At 38.4% G+C, this 21,371-nt stretch overlaps 1 protein-coding gene across 1 annotated transcript in view; it reads left to right on the top strand.

The window, feature by feature from the left end:
* The first annotated feature begins 222 nt into the window (after positions 1-222).
* Positions 223-21,371, top strand: part of ASB15 (ankyrin repeat and SOCS box containing 15) — a 29,468-nt gene continuing 8,319 nt past the window's right edge. Inside the window, exons 1-7 of the mRNA XM_081146945.1 lie at positions 223-326; positions 5,611-5,682; positions 11,292-11,400; positions 12,928-12,980; positions 13,082-13,213; positions 14,775-14,933; positions 20,339-20,584. Coding sequence (XP_081003071.1) covers positions 11,294-11,400; positions 12,928-12,980; positions 13,082-13,213; positions 14,775-14,933; positions 20,339-20,584 — 697 coding nt within the window. The 5' untranslated portion in view covers positions 223-326; positions 5,611-5,682; positions 11,292-11,293. The remainder of the gene's footprint in view (positions 327-5,610; positions 5,683-11,291; positions 11,401-12,927; positions 12,981-13,081; positions 13,214-14,774; positions 14,934-20,338; positions 20,585-21,371) is intronic.

Here is a 21,371-nt window from a genome sequence, read left to right as displayed (position 1 = left end):
TCTTGGGCAGGAACCCTCATTGCTGCTGGGTTGGCAAGATCGTTTGTTTTCTTGAGAGTTCTTTGAACCAATCAGGACATGGATAATCTTATTATACCTTTGTGGTTTGTGTTTCTTGTGATGGGAGTCTAGAGAAGTCATGGGTAATACTTTACTGTGTGCCAGGAAGCACTTATGTTTCAGTTGTACAAGGTCAGATCTTAATTTAACCACCAACTGGGTACTTAATTTTAGATACACAGAGGAACACATTGGCTCCAAGGCACTTCCTCTGGTTTAGGAAGGCAAGGCCCTGGATAAGAATGACAAGACGATCATTCCAAAAGGTGAGATTATGAAATATTTGATCTGTACCTCACCAAATAGCTTATTAAGTAGCTTAGTATTAAGAATATTTTAAGCAGATGGAAATACATAGTATGGTAGCTTCTCATTACTTTCTTTCCAGTTGACCACCCATAGGTTTGTCTGTGTAGGGCCGTTTTAGTTGCAGAATAAAGCCAGGGTTGTTTTGTTTGTTTATAGACTATTAACTCAATTACATAGTTATTAATCATAATAAACAATAGAGTCGTAAGAAAAACAGACCAAGAATATATATGTTCGTAGGACTTGCCAATGTACACACTATGGAATCCCAGAAGGGTCTTAGCTGGCCCTGGTTTCTGAAAAAAAAGTTAAATGATTTTTGTCAATAATTAAAATAAATTTCTATCAAGGCCTTTTCATAGCTTATAGCAAAAGATGGATGCTTTTTATTCAGATCAAAAAATTCCTTTAAACCTTTATAAATCAGAAGAAGAAAAGGAACTCAATAGAAAATTTGTTTCTGCAAATTAAATAATAGAACCTTGAGGTTGGAAAGTCCTTAGAATTTATCTGATACCATCACCCATCTGGTTCTTAAATGAACAGATAACTTCTAAGAAAGCTTCTATATCTAAAATAAAATGATTTCTATGAAATAGCAGTGATATGGACAAGGAAGTTCTAACACTGCTTTGTGCTGAGAACATTATTGTCATAAAATATAATTTTAGACTTTTGTTTTTATGGAAATACCAGAAATGAAAATTTACCTAAAATATTTATATTTATATTTCTACTGGAGTTACTTGATACATTTGCTGGCTGTTTGCTTAAATCCTTTTAGAAGACTATTTCTTAGGCTTATGAATGTTAGGATTACAAAATGAGACCCTATTTTTATTAACTCCATGAGAGTAGCTGAGTCATATACTGTAGTGGTTAAACTTGTGTGTCTCTAATGTCAAATGACTGAGTGGTAAAGTACCTAACTACTCTGTGCCTCACTCAGTTTTCTCATCTGTAAAATGGGGGGAAAGTGTGTTGTAGAAATTAAATAACATAATCTATTTAATGTACTCAGCATAATACATGTCACAGGTAAGCACTCAATAGATATTACTTAAAATAATTGTTAAATTTAACAATAAAAATATTTAGTGAGCACATGCTGTGAGCTTAACTCTCTGCAAAACTTTGAAAGGGAGAGGAGGGGAGAGATGTTTCTGGGTAAAGTCTAGAATGCATTATTTAAAGGCAGCAAACTCCCTCAGGGCATGGATCCTATTGTGTTGTGTCTAGCACTATGACTGGAACATAGCTGATAATGAATACTTGTTTTTTAATGAGCAGATAGGATGTTCTGAAAATTCTTAGGAAAAAAAATATAATCACTGAGAACTGGTAGGTCAACCCTTCTCTTTCGTATTTTTGACTTAGTAGAGAAGGGGAATGTAGATACTGTGCATCTGTACTTCAACAAGGTATTTGGCAATATCTCTTGATGATGGTCTTGTTATTGAAAAGGAGACATTAATACTAAATTTTGGTGTCTTTGGGAGGTTTTGTAGCTGGATAAACATATTTTCTTGAAGGGTACTAAACAATAGATCAATATCAACCTGAAGGCCTCTGTCCTGTGCCAATTTCTGTTCAACACTTATCATCATTAATGGAGCAGATAGACATAGAGAAAACATGCAAATATATCAGCAAATAGAACAATACTTGGAGAGATAGAAAATGTATTAGATCTTAGCAGGCTACAATAAAGGTCAAATCTAAAAAATAAATAAACAAAATGTAATAGAATTAAGTAAAGAGTCCTACACAGAATTGCACAGCTATAATGTGGGGAAAAGATGACTTGTAGAATTTGGGGCAACAGGGACCTGAATCAAGTGTGTAACATGATAGTCCACCAATTCATCTGAGCTTGGGCTACATTAACAGATCTATAGTGCCTGGGAAAAAGGAGATAGTGAAACCTGCTTAATGTTGTGTTTATTTGACAGCAGCTGCCATCAGAGCCCTATGGCCCAGATCCTCTTTTAGAAAGAGATGGATATTAAAGAAGTGTTTACAGGAAAGCAATCAAGATTGTGGAGGGAGCTGAACCCACATCATAGGAAGGACAGATGTCTAGTCTTGGGAGGAGAAGGCTCAGTGGAGACCTGACAACCTTCCTGGGAGATATTTAAAGGGTTCTCATGTGACAGAGGAACAACATTTTCTCAGGGTGGCTCTGAGGAATACTGGGATCACAGACAATGATTTGAGGAGATGGATTCAACTTAAATGTTTCTCCTAATTGTTAAGCCTCTCCAAAGATGAAGGGCAGTGTGGAGATATAGCAAGCTTCTTGTCACTTTGGTGTTCAAGCTGAGGCTGGAAAATTACTTGTTGGGCATGTTGTAAGTGGAATTTACACGTGGGGCTACCTAATGGTCTTTAACTCTGAAGTCTGGTGATTCTAGAGAAAGGAGAGGGAAATAATGAATGTGTCAGAGTGCCTGTTCAAGGGTGAGGAATAGAGCTAAAATTGCCAAACAATCTTTAAAATTCTACTTCCCCATTCCAGAGGAGTTCAGTCACAGAATATTAACTGGTACTGTTCATTGACTACTTGCAACATGTCGGACACAACTAATGAGGCAGCCACTCTAGGAGGGCAGGATTTGAACAAAGGTTCAACAACCACACTCAGAAAGAAATCACCGGCCTGTACATGAATTCAAAATAAATATGAAGAAATGCAAAGGCTCATTATTTTTTGAGTGAGTTTCAAACGGAAAATGATTTGACTTGAGCACAAGACAGGAACTTCTGTCATGTCAAACAAAATATACCATGCCCAGGAATAAATACTTTTAGAGAGAATATATATATATGTAGATGAATATGTGTATGTACATATAAAAATAAATATACATATATACATATACAGTAGTTTTTATTAAGGTCTAGAGATATTTAATTTTTATTGTTATTATAGCTAATGGATATAGTCAAAACACTTTTACTCACTCTACAGCTCAGTTGTGTAAACCAAATTGAGTTATTTTATTGTCTGTAACTGGCCTCACCTTCCTCTGGAGCAGCATGCTACTCACTAATTAGCAGAAAATACTTCTGGTTTCACATAGACTCAGTAACATAGATAATGAAGCCATAGCTTGGGTGACCCAGGTAAATCCATCTTTCAGATTTCTGCTCTTCCCGAATCCAAGAAACTCCCTCCACCAGGTTTCATCTGCTTGGCTATAAATTTGGTCAATTTCCACTCTTCTCAGTGTCATCAGGGTCCCTGGCTTGCCTGGAAGTGACCTACCTCACCACCTATAAGGCTCAGCCTGGGACCCAGAGGCCAGGCCAGTTTCTGGAAGTCTTTGTAAGCTCTGGCTCCTTAAAGTCAATCTTAGTTCCTTCAAAGTGGCTGGTCATGTCTGATTAAATGAACATCATTCTCATGTAGCAAGCTTTATCCATGGCATTAAATATTCTTCAAGGATATGAATTTTAATAACTATATAGTTTTCCACTTTTTGCTTATACAATAATGTCTTATACAAATTCCCTCTTGTTGGACATTTTCAATTGTTTCTGATATGTTGTTAATTTAAATATGGCTGAGAAGAACATTTTCACATACAAATCTTTTTCCATATCTCTGATTATTTTTATAAGATTCCTAGATTAAGAATTACAAAGGATAGGGCTTTTTAAAAATCATATGATCATACTGGATTGTGATAGGGCACATTTATTCATAAGTTGCTTCTTCAAGGGCCATGCTCACTCTGTTCTTTTCTATTCTAAGTTTACATAGGCTAAGAAATCTACATACTTGTGAACCTAAAGCCCCTTTCCATTCTGTGTCATTTTCAAAAGCTAGTATGCACCTTCTTACATCTCTGTCATAATTTAACCTGACTTGGAAATCAATAGTGGAGACTCAAAATGTCTAATTTTGAAATATGAAACTAGATATAAGCAAAACTAATATGACAGTTTTTATCACTAGTATATTTACTTAGAAATTAAGCCTCAGTTAATGCAGTCCCAAACTTGGAAGTTAACTTGGCAAAAGCATATGTGTGACATAGAAAGAAAACACAAGGCTAACCTATTCTTTCGCTAATTTTCACAGTAGTGTATATTTGATCATCTAATTATTCTTTCATTCAGCAAATACTTAGTGAATTCCTGTCACACACTAGATATCTTACTTGGTGTCTGGACACCAATATGTCCATTTCGCCTTTTTATATCTTTTCTAAAATGTTGAGTTGTCTCACTTGGAAGCAATATAAAAGTAGCATTTGTTTTCCGGACTAAGATTGTGTGTGTGTGTGTGTGTGTGTGTGTGTGTGTGAGAGAGAGAGAGAGAGAGAGAGAGAGAGAGAGAGAGAGGGAGAGGGAGAGAGAGAAGGCGCAGAGCAAGTGATACTGTTAAAGATGCTGTTGGAACTGGTCTAGTTCTTTGTTATCCACAGGATTTCTCTCTAATAGAAAAGGCAAATACCATCAGTCTGTTCTCTGTGTCTATGAGTCTGTCTCAATTTTGTTTGTTGGTTTATTTTGTTCTTTAGCCTGATGGTTGCCAGAGGGGAGGGGAGGGGAGTTGGGGGACTGGGTGAAAAAGTTGAAGGGTTAAGAAATACAAATTGGTAGTCACAGAACAGCCACGAGGATGTAGAGTGCAGCACAGGGAATATAGTCAATAATATTTATGGCAATAACTATGTACAGTGCCAGGTGGGTACTTGAAATATCGGGGGGAGCACTTGGTAAAGTATGTGATTGTCTAAGCACTATGCTGTACACCTGAAATGAAAGCAAAATAGTATTGAATGTAAACTGTAATTGAAAAATAAAAAAATTTTCACCTGGGGAAAAAAAAGAAACGGCAAATGCCATGAAGAGGGGATTGCAGTGATTTATAATTTGTAAGTGGAAGTCGGCTGTGTCTGTGGGGTGGTGCCCAGTTCTGACAGATTTTTGCCTCTCTTTGAAATCTCCTGGGAACTAGTTGACTCTGTTGCTGAAATTAGCCTAATGAAGTCTGTTATCTGATTTGCCACTTTGTGCTGCAGGATTCTAAAGTAAAAGAAAGTGTGTAGCCACCAAATAAAAAACAAAGTTATAACAAAATTTTATTTATATTGATTTCAATATATCTTTAAAATTACACATGTGAATAGTCAAAATGCAGAAAATGAGAATGCACATTGTTTCGTATATATTTTCTTAACAAAACCAAAAAATGAAAATGCCCTTTAATTATTGCTGTTCCTCCGGTAGGACAGATTCTGATGATTCTCTCAGGGACCTCCAGCAGAAGAACTCATCACTCAAGGACTGTAGTAGTTTAAGGTAAAAGAAAATTTCCTCAGGGTATCGGGGTCTCCCCTTACACACAGCAGAACCTGCACCTCCTTCAGGGTTTGGATATGGGCTGGCCTTATATAAAACCGTGAGTAGAAACAAATTTTACTGTATTGCTCTTTTCTTATCGTCTCTTGTCACCTCCTGCTGGACTCCGTCTTAGACCCTCTGCCACCATCCCCACCCCATGTAACTTTTACAACAGATTTCGATTCTACACTGGGGCCAGTCTTTTGCTATTGGCATTTTAAAAGGGACACTGGTAGATGGAACAATGAGCTCTAAAGGACAGAGCCTCTCACTGATGTAACAGAATTACACTGTGACAGGTGCTGGGGGCAGTGTGATATTTATGGACACGAAGCCCTTCCTTGCAACATGGAAGGAATTGTCCGCTCCAGGAACTCCTGAGGCCAGCCCTGTTTAGGACCCACAGAAATGTCTGCAATTTTCTTTTGCCCAAGACAGAGTGTGAGGGCGAGTGGGCTGAACAGATTTGAATGTCATTGGAAGTAAGCCAACTAAACAAGTCAAAGGAAATAAACCAGATTCACCCCAGTTCAGGGAAAAAGAGGACCTTGCTCAGTCCTGTTCTGTGGGAGCTCCCATGTTTCAAGGGAAGCTCTGAGGGGCCTCACAAACTTATCAACAGTTTGGTATTCTCATGGATCTCGGATTGGAGGTAGGTGAGAGAGTCCAGTGCAGAGAGGTGACATGTACCCAGGTTCACTCCAGAATCATACTTTGCAAAATCATCCCAACCTCCTGACCACTTGGGTCAGGTACCAGCTGGCATGTTGATCCTATTTTTCAGACAGTAATGCGTAGACTCCAAAACAAAAGTACAGAATGAAGGCAAGTTTAGGACACGTCAGACCATCCTAAGCAACACAATGCCTGACCACATGAGCCAAAGATAAGGATTTATGTGTCCCTGGAAGCTATTTTTTATTTTTGGAAGTCATTGTCATCAAGAGTGGCTGTTAAGAGCTAGACCAGAGTGTTTTCTTTTCAGGGCAACAGACTGTGGGTTGTTTTTCTGCAGCTTTGGAAAGGCCTTAATAATGAAGGTACCTTTCCAGACTGTACTATTAGCTCTGTGACATTGGATGGGTTTTTTAACTTTTTTTGTTGTTGTTGTTCAAAATATTACAGATGTTCCCTTTTCTCCCCTTTGACCCCTTCCACCCCACACCCACTCCCCTCCCCAGTCCCTTTCCACACCATTGTCTGTGTCCTTGGGTTATGCATATATGCATGTAAGTTCTTTGGTTGATTTTTCCCCACCCACCCCCTCCTACCCTCTGAGATTCATCTGTCTCATCCATGCTTCCATGTCACTAAATCTATTTTGTTCATCAGTTTATTATGTTCTTTAGATTCCACATATAAGTGAGATCATGTGATGTTTGTCTTTCTCTGTCTCACTTATTTCACTTAGCTTAGTATTCTCCAGGTTCATCTATACTGTCCCAAAGGGTATGATCCTTCTTCTTTACAGCTGCATAGTATTCCATGGTGTAAATGTCCCACAACTTTTGTACCCACTCATCTACTGATGGGCACTTGGGCAGTTTCCAGGTCTTAGTTATTATAAATTGCACTGCTATGAACATAGGGGTGCATATATTCTTTCTGATCAGTGTTTCAGGGTTCTTAGGATATATTCCTAGTAGTGGAATCACTGGGTCAAAAAGCAGTTCTATTTTTAATTTTTTGAGGAGCCTCCATACTGTTTTTCACAGTGGCTGCACCAGTCTGCATTCCCACCAGCAGTACACTAGGGTTCCCCTTTCTCCACACCCTCGCCAGCACATGTTGTTTGTTGATTTGTTGATGGCAGCCATTCTGAGAGGCATGAAGTGATACCTCATTGTGCTTTTAATTTGCATCTCTCTGATGATTAGTGACCTTGAGCATTTTTTCATATGTCTCTTGGCCATCTGTATGTCCTCTTTGGGTAAGTGTCTATTCAGGTCTTGAAGCCCAAGTTTCCATTTCTGCACAATGAATCTATAATACCTAAAAGTGGAATTGGAGGAATTGGAGCAAGGCAGTGTATGCAAAGTACTTTGCATGGTGCTGAAAATGCACTATCACCCAATAATTTAGGGCTATTACTATAATCACCATTTTTATTATTACCCAGGATAATCTAAAACTTACATGATCACCAAACTTTCCTTTTCCCATTACCTAAATCTAGGATTTTACTCAGCCCATCTGTAAACTAATAATTATTGATATCTGACTAATACATTTAGCATTGGAGAATCCTTAATTTAATGGTTCTTTACTTGGGATACATGAGGCCTCAGAAAATATATGCATGGAGAGAGAATACATTACTTTCATCAAATGTGTTCCTGACCCTAAGCAAGGTTAACCAGTGCTTTAAACAAAATGGCTCACTGTCCAATATGATTGTCCCAATTATTTTGTAAATAAGCTACTTATGGAGAATAAATAAATCTCACTAATGGGCTTCTTCAGAACAAGATTGGCAAACTATTATTTAGAAAGGGTCAATTATTTTTCCAGAGTGAGAAGTGGGGCACCTGTAAATAGGTCTTCAAGGATGTCAAAATGTTATTTGGCCTTTTCTTAGATAACTGGTTGGTATTTTACTTAAAGATAATTTTTGCCAGCCTTCAATTGAGATTGAATCCAGCCATTTTAAGTGGGAGGTACAGATAAATAACTCTCTTTTTGTCTTTCGCATTGTGTCTTGATGTCTCTAGATCCATCCCAATGATGCACCCTTGATTGTCTCTCTGACACCTTAGGGTACCTGCACACAGATCTTCCCTTCATCCCAAGCTTTCAGTGAAAGGATCTAAACAGCTTGGGTTAGGTGGGGGTTGCTTTATGTAGTAGGAGTTTCCTCACCATTTCTACCCTGCTGTCATTAGGGATACAAAGCAGTTAAGAGTCTTAGATAACTTCCTTCTGATCGTAATTAAAAGGACATTTTAAAAAAAACTTTCCACAGATCAACTCAGTTCTCTAAGTAGTCTGTGGTATCTCATGTCCTGGAAGCCGAAATTTCAAACAGGTTTAGAGCTAAGCCAGTGATTTAAATAGGTGAAAGGCTCTGTATCTCGTTACTAATCCCAGAGCCATGCAATCCCCTATCACCACACTGATGTTAGTGAGAAAGGCAACAGGCAATGCCACAGGTTTAACTTCATCATCTAATTGTGCTGTCTGAAGGACTCAGTGCTTCCCGCCACTAATGAGTCAACAAATTTTTTCCAGTGACCCCTGCAAACAGCCATTTGCTATGGTTGACTAGGAGTGGAGTAGAGAGAGAAGACATAAAGGAAAAAGAAAGTTTGTTTTTTACTCATAAAACTAATTGCCCAAGTGAGAATACAAAACACAAATATGTGAGGAACTTGCAAAGCAAATACAAAATGAGTGTAAATCCAGATGTTGGAAAAATATTATATCAGAGGAGATACTCACAGATAAAGAAGGCCAGAGAGGAACTGAAGAATTTCGGCAAGGGCTTCTATACGAAGACCATCTCGAGCCAGGCTTGAGGCAGTGTGGGCCATGGGCATGGAACAGCTAGAGGGGGCTCGTGAGTGCAGAGGAGTAAGATACGAAAGCGCAAAGGTGAGAAAAATGCAGCCAAACACGGAGTGGGCCATCAAATTTGTTGAGTTGGAAGAAAGAGTCCATACCTGAGGAAAACAGTCAGTTCTAAGAATAAAGCAGAGCCTAGATTATGTTAGTATTCATTTATTAACTCATTCATTCCTTCATTCATTCCTTCAATATGCATTTAGAGACCGTAAATCACGAGATGGTGCTTCTCTAGACACTGGAGATACAGATGAATTCTCTGCTCTTACTGGATTACATGGGGGAGCAGAGAGACAATGAACGAGTAAAAAGTAAAAAATAAAATATCCTTGAATCTATTTGTCGACCAGAATCCCTAGGGTACATGTTAGCCTATTGAGTAGACTGAGATCATAGTGTGAGAAAATATGCTTAGTGGAGTGCTGTCACTGTCTCCAAACACTATCACTATTCCCTCCTCTGTTTCAAGGTGATAGTAAGGCCACTGGTGCAGAACAATGAACAATGAAATCGTAATGATGTGATTTGCTTGTGTGCAGTCTGTGCGCAGGTCAGGGACCTGGGCTGTCAGCATGTATAGAACTGTCCTTAACATTTGAACTTATCTAACCTTGAGCAATGAGAAGAGGTAAAGCAAGTGCCAGCTGTGTTTGGAAATTGCCCACAGAATACTGCTTTTGTTTTGTTTTTTCATCTGAAAAGACGTACTATAATGTAAATACATTTCGGCTTGAAAAGGGTCGAACATAATTTCATACTGATCAGTCAGCCTAGCTGTAGAACTGCTGGGATCTCTACACTTACCTACATTTTCTTTCTTTCCTTTTTTTAAAATATGTCTTTAATGATTTCAGAGACAAGAAGCAAGAGGAAGAGAGAGAGAAACATCAGTGATGAGAGTCACTGATCGGCTGCCTCCTGCACGCCTCCTACTGGGGATGAGCCCACAACCCGGGCATGTGCCCTGACAGGGAATTGAACCGAGATCTCCTGGATCATAGTTCGATGCTCAACTGCTGAGCCACACCAGCCAGGCTACCTACATTGTCTAATATAAAACAATTGATCCAATAGTAATGAGAGACACTCACCCTTCTACTTTGATATTTGGAAGAAATAAGCCAATGAGAAATTATCCATATTTTTGTATATTATCTTCAGAGGAGAGGGACCAGTCAAGCACAGTAGCTTAAAATGGATAACTGTGCAGGGGGAAAGAATTTTGAATCTGTACAGGAGGGCTGGTCTCTGGTCTGAGGATGGAGTTAAGATGGTCCTTATCTCAACTCTTCAAATTTCCTGAGGGCAAGACTAGACCACTACATTGTGATGTTCTGTTCTCTCTACTTTAATTCAACAAATATTCATTGAGAATCTTCCCTGTGCCAAGCACCTTCTGGAGTAGGAGTAGTAGGGGAAGCAGAGATGAGTGAGGGGGAGCCCTTCACCTCAAAAGCATAGAGTCCATTAGAAGTTGAACGCAAATACAAAATTAACTGCAATTGAAGGCAGCCAACTCAGACCATTTCTGGTGTGAGCAAAGAAATCAATCAGCAGATAAGCAAGCACAGCAGACACAAAATAAAGAGTAAAGAATGGGAAAGGTTCACTGTTCTCTATTCCTGCCACTGTCTTACTTCTTGGTTAGAGTGTCAAACTTCTAATGTGCTGTGGAGAAGTGTCTTGATGAAACTGATGGGCCCAAATTCTTATAAGTCAGAATGTGGAAAAAGTGAATTCTTATAGGCCCAACTATTGTCATTACTGAAAAGAAAGTCAAAATTAGAAAATACAGACACCCAGAGGGCAGGTAATTGAAGGCTTCAAAATTTAGAGTGGGCTTCATATATAATATGGATTAAAATGTTAACTTCATTTGTGTTTGTTAAATGGAGAAAGGTAAATGCATTTTTGTTTTTTGTTTTGCATCTTTCACATTAACTTTACTTGGTGTTCTGTGCCATTTGCTGATAATGGGAAATTGCTTTTTTCAAAATTATATTTAGTCATGGATAGTAATGATGACCCCGATGAAGATCATCTTACAAGTTATGATATTCAGCTCAGTATTCAAGAATCCATTGAAGCCAGCAAGACTGACTTTTATCCTGAAAGGTAACAATCAAATTGACTATTTTCAACAAAATTTATGACAGTCATTTTGTGGTAAGATGAAATAAATGATGCCTCCTGACTCCTCCTCTAGGAAAATGCTCACCCTTCTTTTCTGGCAACTGTGATAGGTTTAGCAGTCAACCTTCCACAAATCCCCATCTCAGGCAAAAGATGGAAATAACCTAGAAGGGAAATTTCTAGCTGAATTTTATTGTGCACAATTGCCTATTTTCTAAATTAATGGAATGAAAAGGACAATAAATTCAAACAAATTTACAAGTACACTTTATACAACTAATGTATAGATATGTATACAGAGGTCTGTTCTATATATTATAGAACCTGTCCTGCTACTGACTCAGGCAGCCTTATAAGTAATGTATTCTATTTTTGCATCTTTAAAATCTGAAGAGTAATGCTAATCCACCTAGCCCATATGTTCAATAAATGGGAAAAGGGTTGAGGGCTTCTACAATATATGGCAAAGTAATATATAAACCAGAGCCTATTTCATTATCTACTTTTCAAGTGATAGAAGTTAACAAATTATACATAAAATTGATGTTTTATGTTAACAGGAGTTATAGAGTCTGAAACTGCCAAAGTAAATTTCTGTCTTGAACAACACACAGCATTCTTTTGACTAAACTAAACTTTAGTTTACCTTTACATTCTATTATATAATATTCTGAAATTTAGTACTGCCTTTGAATAGATTCATTGCAAACAAAACAACAAAATTATTGTTTTTGAGCTTTTAAAAAATGGACATATGACATTTAAATTTCTGGTCACTTTAATTTTTCTGTCATCTTCAACAGGTTGTAGAACTTCAGAGATCCCAGGAAGGCATTCACAACCCTGGAATGCCAGCAGATGTTTCTGCTTGATAGAGTTAAATCAATTTGTTATGAAATGCTTTGTGTCCTTTGGATAAACACACACCAGAAAGTTTCCATGAGGCTTGAAATCATGACCTACTGGGCCAGTAACTGGGAGTTTGCTCTGTAAATGCTCAGCCTGTCTTCACTCGTGGATGAGTTGATTAAGACTAATATGCAGGGTGGATCATAAGCTCCCAAAGGAGCCACCATTAATGAGCAATTATTACATTTAAAGCAACAAACATTTATTGAGCATCCAATTTTTTAAATGGAAAGAAGCCTTCGGGATCTTCCTATTTGCTCCCAAGAAGAACCACCACTCACAAAGCACAAAACCTGAGCCCAGCTCTTCTGACTCCAACTCCAGTTATTTATTCCTCCTTAGTCGCTTGGAACTAATTTCAGAGACAGTGTTGCAATCATATTTTGTCATCTTCACTAATGTTCCTGGGTCTAGTGTATCATAAATATATTCCATACCTGACTCTTAGACATTACATTTTAAAGTGGATGAAGTCAGTTGTGTGCATTTTCTAAAAATCTTGATTATTAAAATTATATGCAGAACTCAATATAAATTAAAATTTGGTACCTCAGAGTATATCACTTTTATAATTACGGCTTATGTTTTTTTCTCTGGAAGATTTGTGCCACTAAGTGATCAAAACAGAAAACTTGTTGAGGCCATAAAGCAAGGTGAGCGAGTGTGTTTCCTGTACTGGGAGGAATTAGAGATTCCATGTTGCCAAGACAGAGATTTGTTATCAGCCCATGTGTTTAATGTGTGTTTAATGTAGGTCACATTCTTGAACTCCAGGAGTATGTGAAATATAAATACGCATTAGATGAAGCAGATGGAAAAGGGTGGTTCCCACTGCATGAAGCCGTTGTTCAACCCAGTCAACAAATACTTGAAATTGTCCTGGATGGTAAGAGAAAATAAAATCTCTTTGACCAAACTGAAGCAAGAATGTAGAAGTTGGGAGTGTTCTCAATGAATACAACAAGCAAAAAGAAGCAGCAGAATAAAAGGTTATTTGAAATTGGGAAAAGCCAATAGCCACGTTTTAAACTTAGGGTACAAAAATTAGCACATTTTGTGAGTCTCGGGGTTCACCCTTTACATCCTTCTAAGAATGTCACACAGGCCTGGCCTGACATGGCTCAGCAGTTGAGCATCATCCTAGGATCCAGGAAATCATGGTTCAATTCCGGGTCAGGACACATGCCCAGATTGGGGGCTCAATTCCCAGTGGGAGGCGTGCAGGAGGCAGCTGATCAATGACTCTCTCATCATTGATGTTTCTATCTCTCTCTCTCCCTCTCCCTCCTCTCTCTGAAATCAATAAAGATATATTTTAAAAAAAAGAATGTGACATAAGTTGGTAGGAAGATGTGGTTATCACCTAAAAGTGATGAGTTTGTATATATCATGAATCAATTGATTTGAATATAAATTTTTTTTAACCCTCATTCAAGGATGATGTATTTATTGATTTTAGAGAGAGAGGAAGGGGGAGAGAGAGACATCGATGTGAGAGAGAAACATCTATCGGTTGACTCCTCTACACGCCCTGACTGGGGATTGAACCCGCAACCTAGGTATGGGAATCAAACCCACCATCTTTCGCCTTGTTGGTGTATGGGGTGATGCTCCAGCTTACTGAGCCACCTGGCCAAGGCTGAATATAAATCTTTTTGCTTTTGGAAGTCAGTTTTTAATTTTTCATCTTGAATTATCTCTTAATAATGTCTAAAAGATTATTATATAGTACAATAATAGTACTTACCATATTTGTCCTTATATTACATTAATTTTTTCATAATATAAACATTAATAAATATTATGGTAAATTCACCCAAGCTTAAATATGAATAATAATTTTCATGTTCTAACACAGTATTTTTCATACCTCAATATCTTATAATACACTTTGAGAATGCGCCATCTTTCAACCTTCAATGATGCTCCCTAATTCTGTTTCCTAGAAGATAATGATATTTCATGATTAACTATCCTGCCAGCTAGCCAACTAAAGAAAATAGATCGCTAGACATATAGACAGATATACAAGCTAATGTTAAGTATAGTATAGCTAACATATTCTGACAGGTTATATTCATTCAAATGTATTCTCAGTTCCACATTCACGGACTTCATTGGACAGAAACCAATTTCAGATGCAATTTAACAACACTAAGGATTGGGATGTTGATTTACAATTTATCAGGATGAAAATTTACAACCCATTTTCAAAAAGAAGAGCACCTTGAAACATAGATGTTGGTTTTCTAGCTGTCAACTTGATTAGCAAGTTCATGCTCATCTACTTAAACTATCATTTGATAAACTTTTCTCACATCTTTTAGGCTTCACTGTTTCATTGGTTGACTTTGTTCAATCTAATATGTATAATATTGTATTATTCTGATCTATGTGATATCCTTTAAATAAAGATTTTAACTTTATGCAATGCTTTCACATCTCAGCATCCTATAAGACACTCTGGGAGTTCAAGACCTGTGACGGAGAAACACCACTGACTTTGGCAGTCAAAGCTGGTCTGGTGGAAAATGTAAGAACTTTACTAGAAAACGGAGTATGGCCAAACACCAAAAATGACAAAGGAGAGACGCCTCTTCTGATTGGTAAATGATTTTTTTTTTTCTCTAGAACTTTTATAGTTAGAAACAAATAATAAATATTTAATAAGTATTTATTGGAAACCACTATGTATTGGCTAAAATTATGTAACCACATCTCCTTCCATTCCCTGGACTCCTCCCCTATTTCCCATCTCACTTGTCCTAAGGTTTTGTTTTTCTATCCCACAAAGAGGTCAAATGCGAAAGATCCTTCAGCACCAACTAACCAGGAGTGAACCAAACTAGTTTTATGAGACCAGAAGTACAAGTTCTAAAAGAATATTCTCTAGGTTGGGTCCAGCTGTAAGGAGGGTTGTGTGTTTGGTATATAGCCAGAGGAAAGAAGCAGAAGGGGACTCCAAAGAGAAACTCCAGGTCTACATCAGAACATGAAGCCAAACTGGAAGGAACAGGAGCCAGCAGATTAAGCGTACTCAGATGCAGCCCTGGACACCTCTAAGGAGTTAACCACTATGACACAACAAAGGAATAATGGAAGACCTACAGGTGTCATTTATCAGCTTATTCTCAGTCCTGTGAATTCTGCTGTTTGTTGACCAATAAGAATTAACAGGTCTGTTTGCAGAAGCAGAAAGAGGTGATATTAACTACAAATGACCATCTCCTTTCTCTTAGCAGTGACGTGGGGTTGTGGAGTACGAATTTGGGCTTTGGTATCTGAAATCTGTGGATTTATTTTCTCCCAGTTTTATTGAGATATAATTGACATAAAACATTGTATCAATTTAAGGTGTATGACATGATTTATATATGGATACATTGCAAAATGGTTACTAAAATGTTTAGTTGACTTACATCATCTCACATAGCTACAAATATTTTTCCTATGATGAGAGCTTTTAAGATCTACTTTCTTAGCAACTTTCAAATATATAGTATAGTATTATTATGTGGACTTAAATCTTAGCTATGAGATTGTAATTATGGGCCTCAGTTTCTTCATGTGTAAAATGAAAATGTACCACCTATTGTGCAGACTTGTTATAAAAATTAGAGAAAATATAAATATACTAAACCCCTGCCACATGATAGGCGCTCAGGAGAGGAGAACCATTATGAAATTCTGTGTGTGTGTGTGTGTGTGTGTGTGGCAAGAGGAGGATACCTAAGATTATTTATCAGCAATCACAGAGAAAGAGCATGAAGCACCATGAGCTGTGGTCATAGCTAGCTAACACTACCACAGCTCCTGTTCACAGGGAAATCACTAGAATTTAAAAAACAACCTAAATGTTGTTAACAAAAAACTTAGACAAGTCATAAACATTAATAAAATATTTATATTCAACATTAATTCAAGAACATCAATGCAGCCAACATTTACTGAGAAGTTCTATTATGCCAGGTGCTGTTCTGGGCAGCATGGATATAAAGATGAATGGAATAATCTTCCTCATCTCAAAGTGTCTAGTAGGAGAGCTAGATATTATTTAAATGGAAAACTAGTGGTACAAATACTATAATAAAGGTGTATATTCAAAGTAAGTTAGGGAAACAAGGAAGTACTGAATCTGTGAGACTTTCAAAGAGATAGTTGCTCTTGAGTTGTGACTTGGGGAGGTAGAGGGTCATCAACAGACAGCAGAGGAAAATCTGGGCAGGTGTCCTGTGCCTGGACATAACATTAGATAAACAGAGTCACCATAGCCTGGGGTCATTTTGATCTGATTCCTTCTTACTTGCTCTTGCCCAATGTCACGGCTTTCAACCTTCCTAAATTCAGATTTGATTAGACAATCTAATATTATAATCAGGGTACAGGCAAAGGTTTTGTAACGAAGAAACCTGAAAAACAAACACAGATACACAAAGCAAACAAACAGCAATGACTTAAAAAGGAAGAAATTCATTTCTCTCTTACGCAACATTTCAGAGCCTGTGGCCCAGGAAGGCAGGGTGGCTTTACCACCGTCGCTCTGAACTTGCAGTTGTCACTACTTCCCAGCCAGCAGGAAGGAGGAAAGGGGCCGCCTTCGGAAAAAGCATCTTCACTTTTAAGAAGATGACCTGGACTTGCACACCGCATTTCCACTCTCATACCACTAGTTCAGACTTTGTCACATAGCCACACTTAGGTACAAGGCAGGCCTGGATACGTGGATTCTACCTGGATAGACTGTGACCTGCTGAAACTTGGGGCTTCTGTTGCTAAAAAGAAAAGGGGAACCACGAGTACAGAGGAACAGCCACTCTCGGTATACGTGTTAACCAGCCTTTATGTCACCATAACATGGTGCTTTTCATAAATAAAGCAGAGCTTTTTTCCTGAGCTGGCACTCCAGGCACCAAACAGGATATGCAGCTCCTGGCTGCTGCACCAGTACTAACATGATCTACATTGTTTTCGTAAAGGCACATACCATGGAGTATCTGCAACAACATCCATGTATTTGTTGCTGTTTCTATAGATGGTCTTTGGTGTCTTCCTCTTTGTCTTCAAAAGACGTGCTTTTCCAGAGTTCATATACTGTCTCACTTTGCAAATGTAGAACTGGTTTACCTGCTGTTCTCAGCCCACTTATTTCATAAAGAACAAATAAGTCATAACTGTCACTTATTTGTTTTCTTTTTGCCTCATGTAAATGTTTTAATGCTTACTGCCCACAACAGAGCCTTAAGCATTTTAATGCATCTCAAAGTTTCATGTCTTGGTTTCTCTACTCTAGCGGTATCTGAAGTGCGGGAAAGGAACTTGATCATGGAGCTATCAGAGTCAAGGTGGAATTACATTTGGAAATAATATATTTTAAAAGCCAAATGGTAATATCAAAGATCAGACAAAGGTCTCGTGGAGGAAATATTCTGGAGGTGCTCACTAATAGCCTCATCATCCACATTTCTGAGAAATAAGATTTTCCTTGGGTTACCTTCTTCAGGACCTTCATGTGGAAACCACGTCGTCTATTTAGGTTCATAGGCAAATGGATCATTCACGGCACTTTCTCCATTTTCTTCTTGAATCCATGGGCTACTTTGAAATTTGCTACTCACAGTCCATTAACTTGTGAAGGATAGATAAGAGAGAAAAAACTGCTGTTCTTTTTCATTTTCTGTGCAAAGCCAATCCCATCATCCTTGTATTTATTTATTGATATCCTTAAATAGCCAAAAAAAAGTCACTTTTGGTCCGTCCAGGGCGCCCCTGCCATCAGCCATCCGCCCTTCCTATGGTGCTTTGATGTGTTGCAGTCATGTTACACAATTACTTGCTGAGTGGTAGGTATCTGATTTGTGATGATCTGACACTTAAGGGCTTTTGCACTCAGACTCCCTCTCTGCCCTCCCTCTGAAGTTGGTGTCACCTTTCTCTAATTGGATAGCCACAAGATTGTCCTGGCCGGTGGGGCCCAGGGTACAGAAGAAGCCAGTTAATTTTGCTTCAGACATTTTCTTTCTCACAAATCAACGTATGTTCTCTTCACTCCATTGCCTCTTTCAATCTTTCAATCCCTGTCTAGATACCTCAGAAAAATCTCCTCTATTTGTATGTCATATGAGTCAGAAAATAATTCACTGCTGACAAGTAAATTACGTGAGCAAAACACATATACCCACAAAGAAAGTGACAGAAATTTAGATAAACAGAAAAGGTGCCAGCAGACTCTAAAGTGTTCAAAAGTGCCTATAAACTATGCAAAGGTCTCTAACTCCCTAACTCCTCAGCTGAAACTTGTTTTTCTTAAAACAGTATTATTGAAAATATGTTTTTTACTTCATAAATTTTTTAACTTGTACTTAGTTATGTTACACAAATATGTTGCCTCATTAATTTCTATAATTTCAGCCATTTACTGGTTAGGAATGCCTTTGTGGGTTAACTTGGGAGGGGCTTCCCATGACTTGCATTATTATTTTCATGGGAAATAAAATATATTCTTTCCAAAAAATTAAATTACAAGCAAAGTTTTCTTTTAAAAAGTACTTTAAGTTGAATATGGCCTATATATGCTGTTGTTTTCATGGAGAAAGACTAATATCTTTAACCAACATGTTCTCTGAGTCAGGCAAAAGGAAAAAATGCAGTAGGAGCAAGAAGATAAATGAGGACACACCCCTTAGTTCGTTTAACTTATTGATGTTTGCTCTGCAATAACAGCAGCGAGGATGAGGTAATTCACTGTAATTAGAGCTGCCAGTGGCAGGTGGGTATTCAGAGAAAGGCATTTGTCAACAGACTCTAATTTAGACAGTGAGTAGGAGAAAAGCTGAAATCTCATTGCAGTGATGGCTTGCCTGCCTCCAGATAGGTAGGCAAAGTTTGTCTTCATGCTCTGTTTATGCCTTTTGGAGCCCTCTCCCTTGCCTTGGCTTGGATCCTTTCTGCATTCCGCCTCCTGGTTGCCCAGGATGTTCTGCGTGGCCCCCCATCTCCTCCTGCCTTTCCCAGCAAAGGCCCAGACTGAGTCCCTCTTCAAAGGCAAGACAGGACAGCTTCTTCCCTAACCTATAAATTCCACAAGTGAGAAACATCTGTCTTTTTCTGTTATCCACAGTGCCTGACACTGCCTTTCAGATAACCAGCATGTATTGAATGAACGAATGAATGAATGAAACTGTATTTATCTCCATCTGCAGAGAGCAGCATTCATTCTGATGTTTCTTAATAAGATTTTACTTACTTGTAAGAGACAATGCATTACATCTTTTATAAATATTTATATCTAAGCTGGGGAAAATGTCATTAATCTAAAGGGAGAAAACATTTTCAACAGTGTAATTTCAGCTACTAGAGACAAGCAGAGGGAGAGAGAAACAACTGATTTAATAAACCCCTGAAACTGTAGTACATTAGCTGTCATGTGCTTCATCTGTTTAGGATCTAGGTAGATTCTAAACATTCCTATTGCTAAACTCCCATTAAGAGCATGCGAAAGAGAAGCTCATTTCATACTGCTATATTTGGGGGGGGGGGACTTTCTAGAGGGGGAAAACTTGAAAACCTTATTTATACATGTGGCTCCAGGACCCTAAAGGTGATGAAATGATATTATTAAAAATAATAGTTATCATTTACTGAGCTCCTCGTATATACTAAACATTTTACATACATTATTTAATTTATTCAACCCAATAGTGGATGTTATTTTTATTTTGTTAATGAAGAAATTAAAATTTAGAAAGATTATATACAACATCTATTTTTCATGAAATTCTTGAACCGCCTCAGGTAAAAGTCTTAAAAAGGCAGTATTATCTTGCATGCTTATACTCCACAATAGAAATTTGGGTATAAGAAATAGAAGGAGTAAGAAAAATACAATATTTTCTTATAGAAGGAAATAGCTAACATCTGCTTTGATGTTAATATTGGTAACTTGCTTGATACCATCTAAGATATTCCTGTTAATATGACTACTGTCAATTGTTCCTTTTAAAACCTCTTCAAGCTGTAAAAAAGGGCTCCTATGACATGGTGTCCACTCTGCTCAAACACAACACCAGCCTTGACCAGCCCTGTGTCAAGCGGTGGTCGGCAATGCATGAAGCAGCCAGACAAGGCCGCAAAGACCTCATAGCTCTGCTACTGAAGCACGGTGGCAATGTCCACCTGAGAGACGGGTTTGGAGTCACACCGTTAGGAGTTGCTGCTGAGTACGGTCACTGTGATGTGTTGGAACACCTAATCCACAAAGGTATGTGGAAAGGAATTGCACGTTCCTGACTTTTCTCCTGCCTCTCGGATTTCCTTTTCTCCATTCCTTACTGGCTTCTCTTCCTCTCCTGAATGTAAATGGGCACCAGGCTTTCTTACCCAGCTCTCGATAGCCTCCTCGATAGCCAGCCCCCTATTCCACAACCCAGTTAAACCCTATACACAGTTACCTGCAGATCTGCACGCCCAGCTCTGATTACTCTCTCTAAAAACTGCCCAGTTTTCACATAGGTGGCTCACAGGGTCTCACACTCATCTTCTCTTAAACTGAATTCCTCTTCTTTCACACTGTTGATTTAATAATTTCTGTCATCCAAGACCAAAAGCTTAGATTTAGCTCTACTTCCATCACCTTCTTTTCCAGATCCAGTCAGTTGCTGAATGCTAGTGTCCCACTCACCTGTTCTCCTTGCCAGTCCCTCAGGTCTGCATCCTGGTCAGGCCCCTCACATCGTCTCTGGACCAATGCAATCGTTTCTTAACTGTTCTCCAGGTTTCCAGTCATCCGAGAATACTTACACCTACAGTAGTGTAAATTAGTAAAAAAAAATCCTCAGTGGCTCCCCACTGCCCACGTGTCCCCTCTGCATCACCTTTAATTGTTTTACCAGGTGTATCCCTCACGACTTCCAATTTGTATCCTGTACTCCAGCCAAATTAGATGGCTACTCCCAAGCACGCCTCACAGCCTGCTGTCTGGGTCTGGGTCAGGTCTTTGCCTTCATGTGGAATTCTGTCCAACACAATTCAAAATCAACTTCTTGAGT

Source organism: Miniopterus schreibersii (assembly GCF_964146895.1).
Source record: "Miniopterus schreibersii genome assembly, chromosome: 9".
NCBI lineage: Eukaryota > Metazoa > Chordata > Mammalia > Chiroptera > Miniopteridae > Miniopterus > Miniopterus schreibersii.
This window is presented reverse-complemented; position numbering and strand designations above follow the sequence as displayed.